The sequence below is a fragment of the Ictalurus punctatus genome, chromosome 19, assembly GCF_001660625.3.
Source record: "Ictalurus punctatus breed USDA103 chromosome 19, Coco_2.0, whole genome shotgun sequence".
Classification (NCBI taxonomy): Eukaryota; Metazoa; Chordata; class Actinopteri; order Siluriformes; family Ictaluridae; genus Ictalurus; species Ictalurus punctatus.
Genome location: NC_030434.2, coordinates 25,699,783 through 25,723,384, shown reverse-complemented (window position 1 = coordinate 25,723,384; position 23,602 = coordinate 25,699,783). Strand labels below are relative to the sequence as shown.

General features: G+C 44.9%; 2 protein-coding genes and 1 long non-coding RNA gene across 5 annotated transcripts in view; 1 reads left to right on the top strand and 2 right to left on the bottom strand.

Annotated features, from left to right (window-relative positions):
* Window positions 1–511: 511 nt before the first annotated feature.
* On the bottom strand, window positions 512–18,398 carry nup107 (nucleoporin 107). 2 transcript variants are annotated; one of them, XM_053688482.1, is made up of 26 exons: window positions 18,242–18,398; window positions 16,128–16,216; window positions 15,786–15,890; window positions 15,593–15,699; window positions 15,385–15,514; window positions 14,265–14,368; window positions 13,950–14,077; window positions 13,676–13,724; window positions 13,465–13,536; window positions 13,232–13,320; window positions 12,919–13,111; window positions 10,483–10,573; window positions 10,249–10,328; window positions 8,606–8,665; window positions 5,473–5,618; window positions 4,392–4,440; window positions 4,242–4,311; window positions 4,042–4,157; window positions 3,396–3,585; window positions 2,956–3,068; window positions 2,559–2,661; window positions 2,188–2,348; window positions 1,677–1,802; window positions 1,415–1,528; window positions 807–974; window positions 512–688 (listed from the first exon to the last, which is right to left on the bottom strand). In XM_053688482.1, the coding sequence occupies exons 1-26, from the start codon at window positions 18,247–18,249 to the stop codon at window positions 581–583; spliced, it is 2,769 nt and encodes a 922-aa protein (XP_053544457.1). In that variant the 5' UTR covers window positions 18,250–18,398; the 3' UTR covers window positions 512–580. The 2 variants fall into 2 exon arrangements, with proteins under 2 accessions (XP_053544457.1, XP_053544456.1); XM_053688481.1 differs by lacking the exon at window positions 18,242–18,398 and adding an exon at window positions 16,361–16,500.
* Window positions 16,476–21,593, top strand: LOC128635453 (uncharacterized). The gene is made up of 3 exons (XR_008398430.1): window positions 16,476–16,612; window positions 17,139–17,323; window positions 18,861–21,593. It is a non-coding gene; the product is annotated as an uncharacterized LOC128635453 (long non-coding RNA).
* Window positions 19,784–23,602, bottom strand: part of magi2a (membrane associated guanylate kinase, WW and PDZ domain containing 2a) — a 163,472-nt gene continuing 159,653 nt past the window's right edge. Inside the window, exons 23-24 of one of the 2 annotated variants that reach the window (XR_008398429.1) lie at window positions 23,351–23,601; window positions 19,784–20,122 (exon numbers count right to left, since the gene is read on the bottom strand). The gene's annotated coding sequence lies outside the window, so the exon portion shown is untranslated. Of the gene's footprint in view, window positions 20,123–21,759; window position 23,602 lie in introns of those variants that run through there. The other variant, XR_008398428.1, reaches the window with a different exon arrangement.

Below are 23,602 nucleotides of genomic sequence, written 5' to 3'. Positions count from 1 at the left end.
ATTTCCCCACAACAGCACGTCCCCTAAAGAAGTTAGTTCCGGTTCTCACTTATACGTTCTAGCAGCTGTACAGTCGCTCCCTCACCAGCCCCTCTGCGTTCTCTCGCTAATGAAGTTCATACGTAAAAAATAACGTCGTTTACGGAGAAACCGCAAAGTGTAAACTCGTCTGTAAACTTTACGTCTGACCGTTACAGAGCGCTGACGCTGGAGACTCCGTCCGTACGCGCTAAATAAAACGATCGCACAAATCCGTTCACGTGGGACGTCTGCCATACGGCGAGCCGTTACCATAGAAACCGGAACGTATCAGAATGAGCGCGTGAATATAAACCACCTTTATGTTGGAGAAAATGAATTAACGCCTTCCGTCCAATCAGAATCCAGAATTCAACCGCGCTGTGGAGTAAAACTCCAGAGAAACCCTCGGAGACCCACGCTTCAGGTTAGGACACGATGATAGAGTTATTTAATAGTTAGTGTTTCAGAAGAAATACAAACACACACACAGTTTCTCATGAAATCTCACATCTTTATTCAAGTACAACTCAGAAAAAACAAAAACATCAGCTGATTTTATCTAGGACTGGAGCTCATAGCCGAGAGGATCGAGCCCTTTATCCAATAACAGCAGAGACGACTCCCTCATCTTCTGAAGAAACTTCTGCAGCTCGTCTTTAGAGAACACCTACACACACACACACACACACACACACACACGGTCAAAGATGGAACATTTCCTCAGACAGAGAAAGGTGTGTGTGTGTGTGTGTGTGTGTGTGCGAATAACAGTGGAGGACTCGGACCTCGTACAGTCGGTGCTGGTCGGAGGCGATGATGTCAGCGAGGCGAAGGCTCTCCTGGTGACGCTCGGTCCTCTGCAGCACCGTCAGCAGCAGGAACGTCATCATGGGCAAACACAAGCGCCGGAGCAGAGCCATCTGAATGGAGCGCTCCGAGTCCACCTCCGCATCCTAAACACACACACACACACACACACACACACACACACACACACACACACAGAGTGAGAGAGAGCGAGAGAGAGAGAGAGATTAAATCCCCTAATTGTTCTTCTTTCTTAGAAAGATATTTAAATGAAGGAATTTCCATAAAATGTGTACAGCACCAGTGTTTATCACATCGTCACTATAACACGAGAGAGAGAGAGGAGAGAGAGAGAGAGAGAGAGAGAGAGAGAGAGAGAGACAGAGAGAGAGAGAGAAGAGAGAGAGGAGAGAGAGAGGAGAGAGAGAAAAGAGAGAGAGAAGAGAGAGAGAGAAAAGAGAGAGAGCGGCTGTGAGGAAAGTAAATCTAACCAGAGACTGACTGGTACACAGACCACACCCTTTTCACTATAAGCGTGTGTGTGTGTGTGTGTGTGTGTGTGTGTGTGTGTGTGTGTGTGTGCGACCTCTCGGACATCCACCATCCAGCCTCCATCCACAAACAGCAGCACGTTGTAGATCCTCTCCTTCACGTCCTCAGTGAGAGCGTCCAGCCGCCCCTGCCAGGTCTCATACTCTAACTACACACACACACACACTGTTTAGAGAGATAGATAGATATACACACACAAACACATTTTGAAACACTAATATCTACAAAGCAGATATCATGACTGAGTGTGTGTGTGTGTGTGTGTGTGTGTGTGTGTGTGTACACTAGGTCAGCACCTTGTACTCTTTCTCCTTCATCTCGTAGGCGATGGTCTCTGTAAACTTGGCCTGGGTGGGCAGGGTGGGCTTCACGGGGGGCGAGTTCATGTGTCTGAACCACTCATTAAAGGCTTCATGGGCTTCCTGTTCTCTCACACACACACACACACACACACACACACACACACACACACACACACACACACACACACACACACACACACAGCTTGATTTACCCTCTACTTACTACGGACGGCAGCCATTTTAAGAAACATCCTCGAAATCCATTAGAAAAAGTCGAGACGGCTTCGTGGTGATTTTATTCTTGGATGCCTCTGGGCAAGGTATTACCCATAATGCACTCTGAGCACTGTGACATTTGTAACATTCTAACACAGCGTGACGTAAGTCACGTATCTATCTGAAACCCCAGCCCTGTGAATTCTGGATTCTGATTGGTCAGGAGGCGCAGATTCGTTTTCTACGACAGCGGCCGTGGAAGGAGTCTCCAGTGTCAGAGCTCTCTCACCAGGTAGGCTCGGATACAGAGGTGCTCTCGGATGGCGTTCTCTTCCTCCGGGGGCAGCGGCGTGTTCATTCCCTGCTCCTCCCACTGCCGGTAAATTTCCCGCATGGAATCTTCTGGAACTTTGGCGAAGACCAGCTTAGCAGCGTCGTGCTTCTTAGAGGCTGGACGGGAGAGAGAAGAGAGAGCGAGAGCCGTTAGCTGGTGGAGATGGAGAGAGGAAGTACAAGGACATATTTTGCTCTCTAAAATGTTTAATTTTCTAAAATGTCTTTTCACGTTAAAAAGAAATAAAATGAGCTCTTAAATGACGATTAAATGATGCTGATCTTCTGATTTGTCTTCAGGTACGCTGTGAGAAACGGCCGACGCACCCAAGAACTTCCTCATGATGGCGTTGCTCTGCTTCAAGGCCTCGGCACGCTGGGCGGGGTCGAACACCAGCCAATCGATGATGTCGATCTTCTGACGATCCTCCTGTTTAGCGCAGAGAGTCAGAACGAGAGAGAGAGACACACACATCAACTAAAAGTTCTGTCACGTTCTTATTTATCTTCCTAGAATGTTCTAGAAAATCTCTGTTTTCTCCCCCCAGTGTCACCATGTACATGTGGGCGGGGCAGAATGATATTAGCCAATCCCATCAGGACGATGCGGTCTCAGTGGAAACGAAGACTATGAGGAAACTTCACGTATATAGATTGTGATTCCCGCGCTGTGAAGGTGAGCTACAGTTGAGTATCTGTGACGTGACGATGTGACGTGACGTACCGCCGTAGTTCCCGTGTCCAGCGCAGGAGTGAGGTCATGGTGCGAGAACTCCTCTCCGTCTCTCTCTCTCACCGTCTCCACCACCGTCTTAGTGACCGCCGCAACGTCCAGACCTGAAACACACCAACACGCAGGATTAGAACCGCTAACAAAGAAGAACTGCAGGTAAGGACAACGGGAGACGGATGATAGATGTCGAGAATAATAGAAGGATGAACGGATGAGTGGATGAGTAGAAGACGGACGGATGAGCAGAAGAACAGGTCAAACAGATGAGCAAAAAGATGGATTTATGAGCAGGAGGATGGACTGACTCGTGGATAAGCGAAGGAACGAAATGGATGGACAAATGAAAAAAATGATGGATGGATGGATGGATGAGCTGAAGGTCAGATGGATGGATGGATGGATGGATGGATGGATGTGATGTCCCTCCTTACCTGCTTGTTCTGCGAGCTCCAGGCAGCGTCTGCGCTGTTCGTTCTCGGTCACTTCCTCCAGGAAGCACGCGTACTGAGTCACGCCCATGTCCGCGGGCAGATGACTGACGTAAAACGCTATGAGCTCCACCTGCTTCTCCTTCACCAGCAGAGAGATGTAGGCTTTCAGCACATCCACGCACACCTCCTCCTACACACACACACACACACACACACACACACACACTTTCATTACAGTGAAAGGGATGAAAAGATTGGAATACGATTCACGATTCACTTGTCAAAACAAATCTTTTAAAAATCTTTTGAGTGACTCATTTGAGTCAGTTGAGTTAAATGATTCATTAAGATTCAGTTTTCCCAGTTGTGTAGTGTAGTTTGATCATGCGTATATCTACGGCAGGCAATAAACAACAGCATGAGCAAAGGGGGGCCCCAGCTAATAATGGACGTTATTTTATAATACGACCGCATGTCTGTGTTTAGAAAAAGAATCGTTTTCCCATCAAGAGAATCAAATCTTGGTCTTGACTGAAATGATTCACTGACTCAGGGAAAGCAGAACTCAAGAAGATTCGGCATATATGCAGTTGCAAATACAAGTTCCACTATTTAGATGACATTGTGAGTGTGTGCGCGCATGTACCTTCAGCTGCATGCCCAGACTACGATAAAACAGCACCAGGTGAGTCATGAAGCGCAGGAGGTGAGCCGGTAATGGTGGCGTCCTTCCTAACCAATCACCAAACTCTTCCAGAAGACCTGCAACACACACACACAGACACACTCAGAATGTGACTTGACACTAGTCTGCACACACAAACTGCACCAATCTAGCATTATTACCATCCAAGTCTCCGAGGATGACGAACTTCTGAATAACGTGGTAGTGCTCCTTGGTTGCTTCCAGAACCCTCTGTCCAACACACACATTAAATATGAGTATTTACACATACGCACTTGGAAAAAGCTTAATGAATTTACCGTGAGACTGACCTTCAAGTCGGTTGCTTGTAGCTCCTCAAAAACCTTTTCCATCGTCCAACTGAAAGAGAAAAAAACAAAAGGATTGCGTTAGACCCTATATATAGTACAGAGATGCTAACATTATGAATATGAAAATCCCAGCAGGCCGAGAGAAAAGAACCCGAGCGTATGTCGGCGGACGGGACAATTCCTTCCTCTACAGACTTGCTCAAAAAGAATGATTGAGCACATGGCAGATAATGATAAGCATTCGTTCATCTAGTGACTCGTTCAAAATGAACGACTCAGTTCATACCAGTGACTGATACTGATTCATTCATCCAGTGACTCTTTAAGAAAAGAGAGAATCAGTGCATGCCAGGGAATGATGCCGATTCGTTTCGAGTGACTTGGGACACGACACGGATTCATTCATCTAGTGACTCGTTCAAAATGAACGACTCAGTGACTGATACCGATTCATTCATCTAGTGACTCTTTAAGAAAAGAGAGAATCAGTGCATGACAGGGAATGATGCTGATTCCTTTTGAGTGACTCGGGACACGACACGGATTCATTCATCTAGTGACTCGTTCAAAATGAACGACTCAGTGACTGATACCGATTCATTCATCCAGTGACTCTTTAAGAAAAGAGAGAATCAGTGCATGACAGGGAATGATGCCGATTCGTTTCTTCGAGTGACTCGGGACACGACACGGATTCATTCATCTAGTGACTCGTACAAAATGAACGACTCAGTGACTGATACCGATAAATTCATCTAGTGACTCTCTTATATAATATTTTAAAAAATAAAAAGAGAGAGAGAGAGACAGTACATTCCAGGGATTGATGCGGATTCATTCGTCACGTGATCCATTCAAAAAGAGTGACTCAGGGTCACGGACCGATACAGATTTGTTCACTTAATGACCTGGTCAAAAACAGTGACTCTGTGCATGGCAGTAAACGATGCTGATTGATTCATCGCTGCTTTAACTGAAAAGGGACAAAAGCAAGCGTTTCCTTAAAACAATGTTCCGCAGTGTGAAATAACGTGAAGGTGATTTCTCTGACAGTCAGTGTGGGGTGTAGACGTGTGCTCACCTGGCCTCCAGGTATTCTCTGGGCAGTTCCTCCAGATCCTCATGACTCAGCCCTGAGGAACGCAGTTCCTGTTCTAGCAACGAGTCTACCAGAACACGGAAATACGCCCACACTGTATCCTCCCACGACTCACACACTGGCAACAACTACATGAACACGGGGTGGGGTGAGTGACAGAGGGAAACCGAAAGAGAGAGAGGAGCTGGTTTGACTGGTTTTAAAAGAGAAAAGTAAAGCAGTGAAGAAAAAAAAACAGAAAACATTCTTACAAGAAGAAGATACCCGAAGAGGTTATTTACTCAAACAATCACCACCTACGTTTCAGGAAGAAAAGCGAAAAATCTTTTCGGACTAATCATCGGCTAACAGAAGAGGAGCGGAAGTGGCTGAACTAAGCACAGATTCAAAACGGACAAAGAAAACTAATTATTCCTGCCTTCAAGGATAACTCTTACACAAACCACCTGCGGTACATTCTGAGGTAAGAACCTCCAACTCTATACAATAAAGTTTATCCTCTCCACTAATATAGCCTGAAACAGTGCGTGAGCCATGTCTAAAGCAGCAGAAGATACAATAAGGAGTAAACTCCATCTCCTTCTCATAGTCTACCCAAAAGAAGTGCGAGATAAGAAATGTTACAAAGACAAGTTACTGAGAGAAAACCCAGAAAAACTCAGAGCAGATTACTCTGTAATAGAACAAGGAACCACAGATGCAAATAACCCGAAAACTGAACAGAAAGCTCACAAAGATCAGTCACCGGGAGAAAACCCAGAAAGAAAAAAAAGAATCACAAATCTCATCTTCTACACAAATCACCGCGACGCCTGGCACAAGGTTCTCTGTGCCTACTACACGGAACATACAACACAGAACATAGAGCATGGCAGACAAATAGTAATAAATGGAAATGGCAGTGACCGTCTTACTGTGAATATCTACAACACTGGAACAATCATGTTCCAGGGTAATGAAGCCAGGCTCAGTTCTGTCGCAGATGACTTCGATACCTTAAAAGAGCTGAGAGAGAGACTCAGTCAGGCAGAGGGGGAGGCGAGCAGGACAGGGACACCCGGGGGGGGAGAGGGGCGGACAGAAGACACGCAAGAGCCTAAACGAGAGGACGACACTGAGCTTAATGCAGTAGGAGAACAACTGCAGCCCAGAGACAGGACAAACAGCCTGAGTGAGCAGCTAAAGAGCCTTAAAACTGAAGAGGGCCACCAAGCCCACAGGGAGGACCACCAAAGCCCCCAGCCAGAGCCACTAATCCCACAACGAGGACCACCAAACCCCCCAGCCAGAGCCACTAATCCCGCAACGAGGACCACCAAACCCCCCAGCCAGAGCCACTAATCCCGCAACGAGGACCACCAAAGCCCCCAGCCAGAGCCACTAATCCCACAACGAGGACCACCAAAGCCCCCAGCCAGAGCCACTAATCCCGCAACGAGGACCAAGAAAGCCCCCAGCCAGAGCCACTAATCCCGCAACGAGGACCAAGAAAGCCCCCAGCCAGAGCCACTAATCACACAATGAGGACCACCAAACCCCCCAGCCAGAGCCACTAATCCCACAATGAGGACCACCAAACCCCCCAGCCAGAGCCACTAATCCCGCAACGAGGACCAAGAAAGCCCCCAGCCAGAGCCACTAATCCCGCAACGAGGACCACCAAAGCCCCCAGCCAGAGCCACTAATCCCACAATGAGGACCACCAAACCCCCCAGCCAGAGCCACTAATCCTGCAACGAGGACCACCAAACCCCCCAGCCAGAGCCACTAATCCCACAACGAGGACCACCGAAGCCCCCAGCCAGAGCCACTAATCCCGCAACGAGGACCAAGAAAGCCCCCAGCCAGAGCCACTAATCCCGCAACGAGGACCAAGAAAGCCCCCAGCCAGAGCCACTAATCACACAATGAGGACCACCAAACCCCCCAGCCAGAGCCACTAATCCCACAATGAGGACCACCAAACCCCCCAGCCAGAGCCACTAATCCCGCAACGAGGACCAAGAAAGCCCCCAGCCAGAGCCACTAATCCCGCAACGAGGACCACCAAAGCCCCCAGCCAGAGCCACTAATCCCACAATGAGGACCACCAAACCCCCCAGCCAGAGCCACTAATCCTGCAACGAGGACCACCAAACCCCCCAGCCAGAGCCACTAATCCCACAACGAGGACCACCGAAGCCCCCAGCCAGAGCCACTGATCCCGCATAGAGGACCAGAAAGTGGGTAAATGCAGAAATCACCTGCGGATGTGCATTAATGACCAACGTTCCCGTGCTACACCACCCCAAGCTCAGCATCCGCAGCCTCCATGACCAACGACACAGTGGGCAAGAACGACACGTTTGGCAAGAACCTAAAGGATGCTGCTGCTCTTGAATGCGACTCCAGAGGTGGAAGAAAAGAAGATATCAAGGCTCCCAACAGAGCAGAGAGTCTGCACACAGCACAACAACAACGTCGTAGAGACAGAGCTGCACTTTCTAATGCTGTGTATCAAACACGTACATGACATATCTCTGACATTATTCTTATTAAATGTTCCTTCCCGTTCTCTAATCTCCATTTCGCTATATGGGCACTTATTATAACCAAGAGTGCTAATCTGTGACGGGTTACTTCTTCTATGGTGGTTTGGCAACACTGTAAACGTATACGGTCATACCAATGAGAGAGAGAGCGCAAGAGAGAGAGAGAGCGAGAGAGAGAGCGAGAGAGAGAGAGAGAGAGAGAATATGAGAGAGAGAGCGCGAGAGAGAGAATATGAGAGAGAGAGAGAGAGAGTGCGAGAGAATATGAGAGAGAGAGAGATCAAGAGATCGAGAGCGCGAGAGAGAATATGAGAGAGCGAGAGATCGAGAGCGAGAGATCGAGAGCGAGATCGAGAGGGAGATCGAGAGCGAGAGAGAGATCGAGAGCGAGAGAGAGATCGAGAGCGAGAGAGATCGAGAGCGAGAGAGATCGAGAGATCGAGAGAGCGAGAGAGAGAGAGAGAGAGCGAGAGAGAGAGGGAGAGAGCGAGAGCGAGAGAGAGAGAGAGAGAGAGAGAGAGAGCGAGAGCGAGAGAGATGACGTAACACAGACACAAAAACTCAAAACTCAGATGTGATGTTACCTGTCGGAGGTTTCCACTCAGCACAGCGTAGATGGCTCTCTCATACCTGTTAAACTGCTCCTGAACACACACACACACACACACACACACACACACACACACACACACACACACACACAATATGCTTCAGTCAATATAGTATAACTAGTCAGTTACTAAAAAACAGACAGATAGAGAGACAGAGAGAGATACAGGGAGAGAGACTGTGTGTGATCTGTGTTTTTATTCATTATTATTAACTTCTTTAAGATATTTGTATTGATTCTTGGTTTCTATTCTTTCATCTCGGGGTTTTTATACAGACATTAATACAACATGTTTATTCATATTCTTATTACATGGTGATCCCAACACTAATGTTTATTCATATTCTTATTACATGGTAATACCAACACTAATGTTTATTCATATTCTTATTACATGGTAATACCAACACTAATGTTTATTCATATTCTTATTACATGGTGATCCCAACACTAATGTTTATTCATATTCTTATTACATGGTGATCCCAACACTAATGTTTATTCATATTCTTATTACATGGTAATACCAACACTAATGTTTATTCATATTCTTATTACATGGTAATACCAACACTAATGTTTATTCATATTCTTATTACATGGTAATACCAACACTAATGTTTATTCATATTCTTATTACATGGTGATCCCAACACTAATGTTTATTCATATTCTTATTACATGGTAATACCAACACTAATGTTTATTCATATTCTTATTACATGGTAATACCAACACTAATGTTTATTCATATTCTTATTACATGGTGATCCCAACACTAATGTTTATTCATATTCTTATTACATGGTAATACCAACACTAATGTTTATTAATAATAGTTCTACATTCCTGTAACGCTTCAACAATGACGTATATGTATAACACACTCATCCCAATAAAGCTCCTGAACTGAAATCCTGAACTGTGTTATGGTCCGATGATGAATTTATCTTTTCCTACTCTTTCTTCATAATCAATCTTACTACATTATCCTGTTATTAACCCTTCATTTCCCCCGAGACACCTGCTTGGGTAATAACACAATCTAACTTTTGTTCCCCTAAAACACTGTTGGACTGGGTTTAGGGGGGGGGGGGGGGGGGGGGGCGAGAGGGGAAGAGGAAGAGAGAGAGAGAGAGAGAGAGAGAGAGAAAGGGGGGAGGGGGGAGAAAGAGGGACGAGAGAGGGAGGGGGAGAGAGAGAAAGAGAGCGAGGGGGGAGAGGGGAGGAGAGAGTGGGGGAGAGGGGGGAGAGAGAGGGGGGAGGGGGCGAGAGAGAGAGTGGGGGAGAGGGGGCAGAGAGGGGGGAGAGAGAGAAAGAGGGAGAGAGAGAGATGGGGAGAGAGATGGGGAGAGAGCGAGGGGGGGGTGGGAGAGAAAGAGAGATGGGGAGAGAGCGGGGGGGGGGGTATAGGGGGACAAGGCTTTAGGGAATAATGTGAGACATCAGTTAGAACGACAGACAGATATCCAAGGAAAGAGGGAGACAGAGAGGGACACTGTAGGACACAGAAAGAGAGAGACAGACACATAATCAGGAAGACAGACACACAGACAGTGATGTGTTTGTTGGCATTGTTATTAAAGAGAGTGAGACAGATCAGCGTGAAATTCTCACCTCCTCAGCCATCCTCCAACAACACACCTTCCACACACACCGCTGAGGATTCCCCTCCACCGGCTGTAGCTCCGCCCCCCCTACACACACACAGTAAATCACATGATGAACACCGTGGATAAAAAATGTAATAAAAAAAGAAACTTGGTTTATGATATAATTGAGTTCAACACAGTGAATTCTCAAGTGTGTGTGTGTGTGTGTGTGTGTGTGTGTGTGTGTGTGTACCCTGACCTTCACTGTTGTTGGGGTCGTGATAAAGCTTCCAACCTTCCAGAGTTGCAGCACGCCAGGCCTGACCACATCTCTTACACAGTCTCTGAGCCTACACACACACACACACACACACACACACACACACACAGACACACACACAGACACACACACAGACACACACACACACACACACACACACACAGACACACACACACAGACACACACACACAGACACACACACACACACACACACAGAATGGGAGAAATAAACTTCAGGTGTGTTCAGCTCTCACCTTTCTTTCTTTCTCTCTCTCTCTCCCTCTCTCTCTGACTGTTTGTATCTGTGTGTCTTGCTGTCAAACTCCCTCTATTTCTGTCTCTCTCTCTCCAGCTGTTTTGTCTATCGCTCTCTCTCTCTCTCTCTCTCTCTCTCTCTCTCTCTCTCTCTCTCTGACTGAATGCTTTTCTTTATCTCTTTGTAGGTCTTTCTCTCTCTCCACCTTGAGCCGAAGCTCAAGCCTGGTGAACGACCACGAGCTATTGTGTGCAGATTCTACACAGCCAGGACCGCCCGGGCCCGGGCCGCGTTTAACGAGGTTCGGTGTCAACTTCGTGGTATTGAGGGCGCTCGCTGTGGAATACTTCACCCGGCTCGGCTTCGCATTACATAGAACGGTGTCCAGAAGGACTTTATTTCAGCGGAGGAAGCAGGAGACTGTGTTAAACTCTTGATATCGGGGTGAACTGCATCACCTACACAGCGGAGTCTTTTTCGCTCTTTTATTTTTAATTCTTGCACTCGGCCTTCCAGCTCTACAGAGTTCGGATTCTTATTGAAGATATCGTCGTTGCATTACTCCACCTAGATTTTGTGGACTCACTCCTCTTAAATCTCCTTCTGTATTAATGTGCTTCTCTGTTTCGATGCTCTGACCGGGTTAGAGTTTCTGTTTGTTTAATTTTATTAGTGTTATCTCCTCGGCTTTACCTGCTACACTGTTATATTATTTGTTAAGTCTTTAAAAGGTAAGGACGTTATATTTATTATTGTGTGCAGACTGTTTATCAGTCTTGGTAATTTTGTTGGTTAGTCCAGCTTACTCTCCGAGTTGTTTTCACATTGTGGACAGCGTTCAGTTTCTGTAGGATACACTGCGGTCTCATTTGTTTATGGAGACTTTGGGTGTGTGGGAGTTTGGAGGATTGTGAGAGTAAGCAGAACATGCCAATGCTTTGAAGGATGTGATGTTATTTAATTGCGAATCGGTTTTTAGTGGATTTAAACCTAACATGGGGAACAAATTATATTATAGAATCCAGGCAGTTTCACTGGGGTTATCTCGTACAGTGTAGCAAGGAATAATCTGGAAGGACCTTTGTAATATCACAGTCTAAAACTGGATTTAAAGAGAAGCAAATTAGTAAATGAATCAACTGTAAATGAATCATACGTAAATGAATCACTTGAATATGAATCACATGAAAATGAAACGCATGTAAATGAATCATACGTAAATGAATCACTTGAATATGAATCACATGAAGATGAATCACATGTAAATGAATCATACGTAAATGAATCACTTGAATATGAATCACATGAAGATGAATCACATGTAAATGAATCATATGTAAATGAATCATATGAAAATGAATAAATAAATTAAAGACAAAATGTCCTGAGCTGTCTGAGACGCATGAGACAGCTGAACACACCACCACCAGCACATAGCACGAGTTATCTGGAGCTCTGGATGGAACACATCTCCGTGTGTCTCCTGCTGAAGGTTACAGGATCGGAGGAACAGGAAGTCCTCAATCATACTACAGGAACGCGCTGATGAAGCATCAGGAAATGTATTCGGTAAACGCCTTTCCATCCTATTTTATGCGCACGTCTTCTTATCGGATCAAGAATTGATCACACGCGGTTGAGCGGATGCGTTTGTGCGTATCTGTAGAGTTTGTGTGTATCTTGGCGTTTCCATCCAGCGTTTTTATGAGATGTTCCGACATGCGCATAAATATAGGTGGAAACATGACTAACGTGTGTGTGTCTCTCTCTCTCTTTCTGTATTTATCTCTAACACGCTTACAGACACCGTCTCTCTCACTTTCTGTCTCTCTGAAACAGTCTCTCTCACGTCTCTCTCTCACTCACTTTCAGTCTCTCTGAAACAGTCTCTCTCACGTCTCTCAGAAAAAACAGTTCCTCTCTCTTTCTGTCTCACTCACATCAATGAAAATCCTTTGATAAAGTGAGTAATCACCACCCCCTAGTGTCTACAACGTGTAGAAGATTTAAAGGCAGATGAGAATTCTCTGGAGCGTGGTATCTTCTGATGTTATCAGTCAGGATGTGGTACAAATAGTTTATCTATGGTGTTATAAATGCACTAAAGAAGTACACACACACACACACACACACACACACACACACACACACACACACACCTCATCGGTCATGCCGGCGCGGATGAGCGTGTAGATGTATCTGAGCAGACGGGCGTCGTCCTCTCGGTCCAGGTCTGCCAGAGGGCGTTTCTGTCTGATGGGGGCGTCGGGGTCGAGCTCGGTCACCAGGGGTCTGCTGAAGGACACACTCGTCTGATCCCTCCTCAACTTCAGAGTGTGTAGAGTGTTCTCCCTACACACACACACACACACACACACACACACACACACACACAGTGAGAAATACGCAATGAAACACTCCTGTGTGCTGCTGTTCTCGTAAATTAATCAACAGCTCCATGTGTTTACTCACCAGCACACAGACTTGGCGTAATATTCGATATTATCCGAGAAATCACCGATCTCGTCTTTGGCAATGCTCTCGAGCCAGTCCACTACCAGCTACACACACACACACACACACACACACACACACACTTATACTCACAGTCAGGTGAAGATCTTTAAACTAGGACTTGAATCAGTAATTGTTAAGTGTCACTGGGTGTATACTGTGTGTGTGTGTGTGTGTGTGTGTGTGTGTACCTGGCTCTGTCGAACCATGCTGTCCCTCTGAAAGACCTGCTCCATTATAGACTTCTCACTTTCACTGGGAGACTGATACAGAACACAGCATTACTCTCTCTCTCTCTCTCTCTCTCTCTCTCTCACACTCACACAGCTGTGTGTTAAAGAGCAAAACGAACACTCGAAGATTACATTCTTTTGAAACAGATGTTTTGTACTCATCACTTACAGTAATGTCCATCATCAGACCATCATCCATAGCTGTCTGAATCCTGTCCCTGTGAGAGAGAGAGAGAGAGGGAGAGAGAGAGGGAGAATGAAAGGAGAGAGAGAGAGAGAGAGAGAGATTTTACTCGTCCACCTTGACATCCACTGTGACAGCTGGAATCCATCTGCAATCCCGATACAATCATCAATCTTCTCAAGCCCATACCACAGCTTAGGAATGACTGTGTGTGTGTGTGTGTGTGTGTGTGTGTGTGTGTGTGTGTGTGTGTGTGTACCTGTATAATGAGTTGATGAGTCTCCAGGTGACAGTTTCCTGCTGAAGGAGCCAGGTGATGCTGGCTGTTTTAGATGACTTCTGCTGACTGGAGGACGAGCGCAGGACCAGCTTCCGCAGTGTGTTCACCTGAAACACACACACACACACACACACACACACACACACACACACACACATATATATATATAACCATCACACACACACAACCATCACACAAACCATACAGAGCTCCTGAGAGTTTAACAGGGGAAAAAAATGAGTGTGTGTGTGTGTGTGTGTGTGTGAGTGTGTGAGAGTGTGTGTGTGAGTGTACCTTATCCTGACAGACTGTCTCATAGTCGTCCAGCAGTTCGAACACAGCTGTGGAGGAGTGACGCAGATACAACTGCAGAAACTCTGGGAACAGACCGACTGACACTGAGAGAGAGAGAGAGAGAGAGAGAGAGAGAGAGAGAGAGAGAGAGAGAGAGAGAGAGAGAGAAAGGGAGAGAGAGGGAGTAGTGTAAAAGTAGAGAGAGAGAGAGAGAGAGAGAGTAGTGTGAAAGTAGAGAGAGAGAGAGTAGTATGAAAGGAGAGAGAGAGAGAGAATGAAAGGAGAGAGAGAGAGAATGAAAGGAGAGAGAGAGAGAGAATGAAAGGAGAGAGAGAGAGAGAGAATGAAAGGAGAGAGAGAGAGAGAGAATGAAAGGAGAGAGAGAGAGAGAGAATGAAAGGAGAGAGAGAGAGAGAGAGAGTGAAAGGAGAGAGAGAGAGAGAGAATGAAAGGAGAGAGAGAGAGAGAGAGAGTGAAAGGAGAGAGAGAGAGAATGAAAGGAGAGAGAGAGAGAATGAAAGGAGAGAGAGAGAGAGAATGAAAGGAGAGAGAGAGAGAGAGAGAGTGAAAGGAGAGAGAGAGAGAATGAAAGGAGAGAGAGAGAGAGAGAGAGAATGAAAGGAGAGAGAGAGAGAATGAAAGGAGAGAGAGAGAGAGAAGATTGAAGCAAAAACAAAAAAGTCAAATCTGAGAATGGTGCTTTTTTTTTTTTAAATCGCTTCTAAACAAGTTTTAACAGAGAACCTTACTATATTATATATACATATTTTATATAAAAAAATTAAAGCCACCTCCATGAAAGAGAGAGAAAAAAAAGTGAAGGACAAAAATGAAGAGAAAATAAATAGATAGATAGACAGATAGACAGACAGATAGACAGATACTGTCCAACTGTATTTTGTTTTTGAGCTGCTGATGAGGAGGATTTATTAACGGTGCTGTAGATTAGAATTATTATTAACACTAACACACAACGTTTCTGTCCCCGTGTCCCGCCGTGTTTACTGTCTGTTACACACATTTTTATCATCATTTCATTAGTGTGTACTCAAAACAACATAATGGTGCTGTGAAGAGGCCGAAAATACGTGTGTGTGTGTGTGTGTGTGTGTGTGTATACCAGCCTCTCCTGGATCCTCCTCCTTCAGCATGACCGCGCTCATGTTCATCTCGTCTGTGAAGCTGCCGTCTCCCAGCACAGACAGAGGAGACGGGTACAGACTGTTCGTCCAGTCGCTGTCGTCCAGGTTCTGCGATCACACACACATCAAGTTTCCGCTGGCGATTACTAAACGATCAGAGCGTTAGAGCGAGTGTGTGACTCTCACCATGCTGAGGCTGCCTTTGGGCCGAGGCGTGTGCACAAAGCGAGACCTGTTCCCCGTGCCTAAGATGGCCGACACGTCCGGGTTCCTGAGCGCGCTTCTCGGGGTGACTGTGTACAAGAACACATTCGATGAGACTCAGCTCGATTTACGCAAACTATTACAGTTATTCCTTTATAACGACGGTTTCTCTTACACGTTTGCTTGAGGAGCGAGCCGGGGGTCTGACGCAGCAGGGGTCGTGCCGGGGTCGTGGTTTCGGTGCTGGCGGCTGAAGGAGACTCATCCTGCAGGAGAGGAACTGGAGGAAGCGGTTAAAGGGCAAACGCGATGCTCGTGTAAATGTTAGAATATATTTTTCGTGAGAAATGGTTATAGACAGTGACGGGGCTTTAAAAGGGCAGAACGTTGGACCCTGGGGACTATCGGGATCGGGTCTGGGTCAGAGAGCCCAGAATTCCTACACGGACATGGAATTTTTAAACAGATCCGACTCCAAATCCAGCAGAGGAGACTCTGTGGTGCTTGGTAAGGATACACGCCACCTTCTTGTGTGAGCTTTTCCTTCGGGCGGCTCGCGTCACTTCTGAATCTCGAACCACCGGAGAGTTCAGCCAGTTCTGACTCCTACACACACACACACACACACACACAGAGAGCAAGCCACAAAAAGTCATTTAACATGCCTCCATCATGTCTCATCATAACTCAGCAAGAGAAGCTTGCAGAGAGTTGCTCGGTTATTGTGTCAATTCATTTGACTCAGCTCACCAATAAGAGTCGACTCTTTCAGCTCCAAAATGACTCATTGTTATTCATGTTCTAGTTTGTTTTCTTTTAGTACTCCTCACTGCAGAGAGAAAAGTCCAGGGGGTGGAGCCTGACCTGATCTGATCCGATTCCTCCTACCTGGATGGATCTGAGTGGAGTTCAGCAAAGAGTCCAGGGGGTGGAGTCCGATCTGATCCTCTCACCTGGACAGATCTGATCCAGCTCTTCCTACCTGGATATATCTGAGTGGAGGTGAGAAAAAAGTCCAGGGGGCGGAGTCGGACCTGACCCGGCTCTGACTTTCTGGAGGGATCTGAGTGAAGTTGAGCAAAAACTCCAGGGGGCGGAGTCGGGAGGTGAAGTGTGTTTGGGGCTGGATCCGAGTGTGTAATGTACTGTATCACGTGGTACAGCGTTGTGTGGGTTACGGGTTGAGCTTACAGATCCAGATCCTGGACTTTAGATTCTGCATGGACAACTCAAAATCTCAATATTCTGACCAGTAACAGGTTTTTCCAATAAATAATGACATGACATATGGGATGTAGGTCACGTTTCCACACTTTATCTATTTACACAGACAAAGAAACAAAAGTTTTATATGATTTAATTTATGAAAGCATTAAAGCACACCTATTATGGATTTGAAACGTGCCTAATTTTGTTTTAAAGGTCTCATACAATAGATTTACACACATCCAAGGAAAAAAAACAACAACAAAAACAACACACTTTAACATGCTCATAATTCAAACTGCAGCGTTACCTTTTTTTCCAGTGTCAAAAACGACTCATTAAATGATCCATTCTAAAGGATTCGTTCTAAACTCCTCCCTTCAGAGAGCATACTCTGCTCTGATTGGTCGGACATCCCAGTCTGTTGTGACTGGTCTACCAGCGAGCAGCTGATGAAGACGAGAGGCGGGGCTTTTTGGTACAAACCTACGTAGGTTAGTACAGGAAGTAAGTCTGGAATTTCTTGCAACTCATTTCAGATGTGCAGAATTGGTTCCTTCTTTTGGGAGTCGATAACTCCGTTTGTCGTGCGCTTTGATTTAAAAAAAAAAAAAACTTTGCAGACTTTTTACATTCACAAACAGCTACGTATATAACACACTACATGAAAGGGAATGTTTGAAAAAACTGTAATAGGTGCGCTTAAAACCACAGCACGACTCTGAGCCGAATAAAGCGTGAAGATGAATCGGTTCACTCTAACAAACAGCTCAGAGGTCTGTTAAAGCTCAGACGCTTGCTCAAAGCTTTCCAAATACTGCGATTAAACTACATTACAGGAGTAGAAGAGGATAATGAGCAGAGGAAAGTTTAAAAACAACAACAAAAAAGGGCTCATTGGTGCGAGTCGACTCTCAACCGTTACCTGAAAGAGTCGGTTCAAAGAAACGACTCCTTCGAGAACGACACTTCGCCCGTAAACAGCCAGGTTTTAACCAAAACACAAAGCTCTAAAATGGACAAAAGAATCGGGACATTTCCTAAGACGTATAAAAATGGTTTAAAATGAATTAAAACAATAGTTTTATAATAATTATAGTCTTTTCAGCTTTCACTTTTATTCAAGCTAACTAACTTATACTAATACAACACGTAGAATGCGCTTCATTCTCTAAATAGCTTACACATACTATTTACTTTTATTTGTTTTTTTTTAAAAACAATCTTTTTATAAACTAAAAATAAATCCCCGTTAAGTTTGACATGTGCGGTTTAGCCAGCTAGCATATTAGCAAGCTAACAACTCAGCTAGCTTACTCAGTTACCGCTCCACGCTTCAATCTTAAGCGAGTAAACAAGACAGAATAATTACATTACATAACATAACAAGAACATTTAATAAAAATAAATTAAAAAAAACTTTACCATTCCATATTGACTGTAATTAACTCTCAGCTGTGATTAACCAACGTTTTGTAACGCGGCTAATTTTGCGCCTTCGCGTCGTCCCGATGGCTCGGTCCCAAACCGCGCTCTATTCCTACTCCTAGTGCACTACATAGACTGTACAAGCCGTCTTTTGAAACCCTAGACGGAGCGCACGGATACAGAAAGCACATAGCCGTTTGGGATACAACCCGCTTCTTCGTTGGTTTTTCCATAAACACAGGAGAAGTTAATGTTAAACTCGACAGCGGCATCTAGAGGCGAGGATAAACGAATACATTGGTATTAACAGAAAGTAAATTAACCAGCAGTTGGAAAAAAAAAAAGATCAATAAATAATAAAATCTATGTAGATACTAAATAAAGTAATGTCGACCTTGTTAACCTTTTCAGCTGCAAACTATTAGGAAATGACCCTGTTTAATAAATTACAAAAAAGTTTGATAAATAATGAATAAAACAAAAATTCTGAAATGTTCTGAAATGGACTTCATTTGGGATTGTACTCTACAGTACCGTGCAAAAGTCTTAGGAGCTTGATTTTCTCTAGTACAGATTTTGTTATAGATGTTTATTTTGTGACTTCTGCACTTTTCAGATTAAAAACATAACCAAGCCTGCTGGGTTTTTCCTGCAGAAACAAAACCGAGTGACCGTCCGAGTCTCCAGAAGAACCACAGCAGATTCTCCAACACGCTCCCAGATCATTTCCTTATAACACTGCACACACACTACCTCAGACTCCTGATGTTCACTGCTCTTTACAGTGTCGTTTAATGTAGAAATGCTTCACTTCATCACTTCTGAAGGCGTTTTTACTGAAGTGTGCGTGTGTAAAAAAACACAAGAGTTGTGACCGCATAAGTATTCACCCCTGAACGAGATCTACGTAATGAAGTCACGTAATGAATCGAATGGAGTATAAATAGATGTGTTTCTGGAAGAATCCAAAGTTTGTTCGTCGTCATGGAGCATCACGAAGACTGAGGAACATCCCAGAGAGACTCTTCCAAACATTGACATTCGTTCCTCTTGAGAAAGAGCTTTATCCTGGCCAGGCTGGCGGTGGATCCGGAGTCTATCCCAGGAACACTGCACAAGCATGCACCATCCCCACTGTGAAGCACGGTGGTGGCAGCATCACGGCTTCGTGGATGTTCAATAATCCCCGTGAAGCCCACGCTGTAAAATGGCGCTTTGTTTTGTTTTTTTTTCAGACGTCCGAACGATAATTATTCCCGAGGGATTGATATCCGGGTAATGCGAAATCTTTTAAAACCTTTTAATACCGGATTTTATCGATTGATGGCGTACGGACCACTTGTTTCTGAGCCACTTCTGAATGAGTAATTCGCCCGTCCATTCACATCCGTCCGCTTCATCTGACCATTTCAGAAGTCTAAGCGCAGAATGAACATTAGAACCGATCGAAATGCTTCATCCCGAGACAGATGCTGTGTCGGTTAGACAAAATCACCACGGAGGCTTTTAGTGAACATATTTTACACCATAGCAAGGTTTTATTTGACAGTAGTTCTCAGTATTTATACAATAAACAAGTCGTCCTGTAAAAGTTATTATATCCGTACAGTTGCATTTCTTAAAAAATAGCTGATGTACAGTCTTGTGTGTGTGTGTGTGTGTGTGTGTGTGTGTGTGAATAGTACACTGAGTGTGTGTATCAAGTGTTGTCTAATAATATAGAACATTACACAGTGATTCAGAATCCAGTCCCTTATCATCATCATCATCATCATCATCATCTTCATCATCATCATCATCTTCATCATCATCATCATCATCATCATCATCATCTTCATCATCATCATCATCTTCATCATCATCATCATCATCATCAGTCTACAGTCCACAGACAGCGTGGCAAGAATCAGATGCATTAAAAGCTTCATGTTAGTATTAGCGATGTCATAAAAACCTGAAAGAACATATTCTGGACTAAACGTAAGGAAAGAAACACTCTGTGTGTGTGTGTGTGTGTGCGTGTGCGCGTGTGTGTGGTGTGACGAAGCCGAGTCACTGTTACCACCCTGAAGTCGATTATTTCCCTACAACAGCACGTGTTTTATTCTTCTTACGCCGCGTGATTTGCCATCTATTGCAGGTTTTAATTGAAAGATCTACACATTATAGTTTTTTTTTATCCGTTTATAGTTGCATCTATCGTCCGTTCCCTCACCAGCCCCCCTTTTTCTCCTCTCTTGAAGTTAATTAGACCAACAAAAAAAAACCCCCACAGCTTGTCGTCTTTTGTTACAGAGAAACCTCAAAAGGTGTGAAGTGCTGTGTCCTGAAGACGTCGAGAAAGTTAAAGTTACAGCTTCACCTCTGACACCGGAGACTCCCTCCATAAAAGTTCAATATATTTTATATATATATACATACAGTGCATCTGGAAAGTATTCCCAGCGCTTCACTTTTCCCACATTTTTGTTATGTTACAGCGTTATTCCAAAATGGATTCATTATTTTCCTCAGAATTCTACTAACGATGCCCCGTAATGACCACGTGAAAGACATTTGTTTGAAATCTTTGCAAATTTATTTTAAAAAAAAAAACCACATAAGTATTCACAGCCTTTGCCATGACACTCAAAATGGAGCTCAGGTGCGTCCTGTTTCCTCTGATCATCCTTCAGATGTTTCTACAACGTGATGGGAGTCCACCTGTGGTCAATTCAGTTGATTGGACATGATTTGGAAAGGCACACACCTGTCTATAAAAGGTCCCACAGTTAACAACGCATGTCAGAGCACAAACCAAGCCATGAAGTCCAAGGAATTGTTTGAAGACCTCCGAGACAGGATTGTATCGAGGCACAGATCTGGGGAAGGGTACAGAAACATTTCTGCAGCACTGAAGGTCCCAGTGAGCACAGTGGCCTCCATCATCCGTAAATGGAAGAAGTCTGGAACCAGCAGGACTCTTCCTAGAGCTGGCCGACGGCCAAACTGAGCGATCGGGGGAGAAGGGCCTTAGTCAGGGAGGTGACCCAAAACCCGATGGTCACTCTGACAGAGCTCCAGCGTGTCTCTGTGGAGAGAGGAGAACCTTCCAGAAGAATAACCATCTGCAGCACTCCACCAATCAGGCCTGTACGGTAGAGTGGCCAGACGGAAGCCACTCATCAGTAAAGGCCACATGACAGCCCACATGGAGCACCTGAAGGACTCTCAGACCAAAGATTGAAGAAAGATTGAACTCTTTGGCCTGAAGGGCAAGCGTCATGTCTGGAGGAAACCAGGCACGACTCATCACATGGCCAATACCATCCCTACAGTGACGCATGGTGGTGGCAGCATCATGCTGTGGGGATGTTTTTCAGCGGCAGGAACTGGGAGACTAGTCAGGATCGAGGGAAAGATGAACGCAGCAATGTACAGAGACGTCCTTGATGAAAATCTGCTCCAGAGCGCTCTGGACCTCAGACTGGGTGAAGGGTCATCTTCCATCAGGACAACGACCCTAAGCACACAGCCAGGATAACGAAGGAGTGTCTACAGGACGACTCTGTGAATGTCCTTGAGTGTCCCAGCCAGAGCCCAGACTCGAACCCGATTGAACATCTCTGGAGAGATCTGAAAATGGCTGTGCACCGACGCTCCCCATCCGACCTGATGGAGCCTGAGAGGTCCTGCAAAGAAGAATGGGAGAAACTGCCCAAAAATAGGTGTGCAAGCTTGTAGCATCATTCTCAAAAAGACTTGAGGCTGTAATCGGTGCCAAAGCTGCTTCAACAAAGTATTGAGCAAAGGGTGTGAATACTTATGTACGTGTGCTTTTTTTGTTTTTTATCTTTAATGAATTTGCAAAGATTTCAAACAAACTTCTTTCACGTTGTCATTATGGGGTGTTGTTTGTAGAATTCTGAGGAAAATAATGAATTTAATCCATTTTAGAATAAGACTGTAACATAACACAATGTGCAACAAGTGAAGTGCTGTGAATACTTTCCGGATACAGGAACTCATCACAGGGATTCATCACAAGGACTCATCACATGGACTCATCACATGGACTCATCACATGGACTCATCACAGGGACTCATCACAGGGATTCATCACAGGGATTCATCACATGGACTCATCACATGGACTCATCACATGGACTCATCACAGGGACTCATCATAGGAACTCATCACATGGACTCATCACAGGGACTCATCATAGGAACTCATCACAGGGACTCATCACAGGGACTCATCACATGGACTCATCACATGGACTCATCACATGGACTCATCACATGGACTCATCATAGAGACTCATCATAGGAACTCTTTACAGGGACTAATCACAAGGATTAATCACAGGGAATCATGATAGGAACTCATCATAGGGATTAATCATAGGAACTCATCACAAGGACTTATCACAAGGACTTATCACAGAGACTCATCACAGGGAGAGATGCTTCAGACAGTGTTGCCAGATTGGGTGATTTCTTTCAATATTGAATACACTCAATATTAACGGGTGAAACGTCCAATTATATGTGTGGGTGTGGTCTAAATCCAAGCATCATTAATAATAATAATAATAATAATAATAATAATAATAATAATAGCAGAAGTAATACTCTGTGTTTAAAGCGTGTTGCCAGAGACGCTCCAAATCATACAAAATAGTATGCAATTGTTGATAAGCTGACATTTATGCAAAGAGGTGTTTATTGTACATTTATGGAAGGAGTCTCCAGTGTCAGAGGTTTTTACGACATCTTCAGTACGGAGGAGTTCACGGTTTCTCGCTAACAAAAAAGCTGCGTTTCATTTGGTCTTATTAACCGAACAAGAGGGAGAGAAGAGAGAGAGACTGAGCTGAAGGAACGACTGTTTATAGCTGCTGTAACGTACGTGGGAACAGGAACGACCTTCAAATGCAACCGTAAACGGATAAAAACGTACGAAGTTTCATCCTTTAAGGAATCGGAAATTTTAATCGTCGGTAAATTGCTGTGTTAGAAGAGGAATAAAAGACACACACACACACACACACACACACACACACACGGAGGTTTATATATTACTAAGTCTTTTTCGCTGTCACGTGTAAAGGTGGGAATTACTTTGCAGGTATTTGGTTGAGCTTCGCGTCGACCGTCTCGATAACCGCTTAAAGGTAGTAGATTTCCGTCTAATCCCGTTTTCAACCCGAAAGCGTCCGGCTCTGTGCAACGAACGTTCCTCTTCCAGCTTGTCCCGCTATCTGCAGTACTCACGCATAGAGGTGTGTGTCTGTGTGAGATGACGTGATACACGCTGCTACATTGCACTGATGGCTTTGTGGAAAGCTTTACCGTGAAGTCGGAGGATTCCTC

Excerpts from the sequence above, each read along its gene's own strand:
- nup107 (XM_053688481.1), bottom strand. The coding sequence starts at position 16,398 with ATGAGTCATTTTGGAGCTGAAAGAGTCGACTCTTATTG. Across the intron at positions 2,662-2,955 it reads TGGACACGGGAACTACGGCG|GAGGATCGTCAGAAGATCGA; the intron begins GTACGTCACGTC and ends TGCGCTAAACAG. Across the intron at positions 975-1,414 it reads GGATGGTGGATGTCCGAGAG|GATGCGGAGGTGGACTCGGA; the intron begins GTCGCACACACA and ends GTGTGTGTTTAG.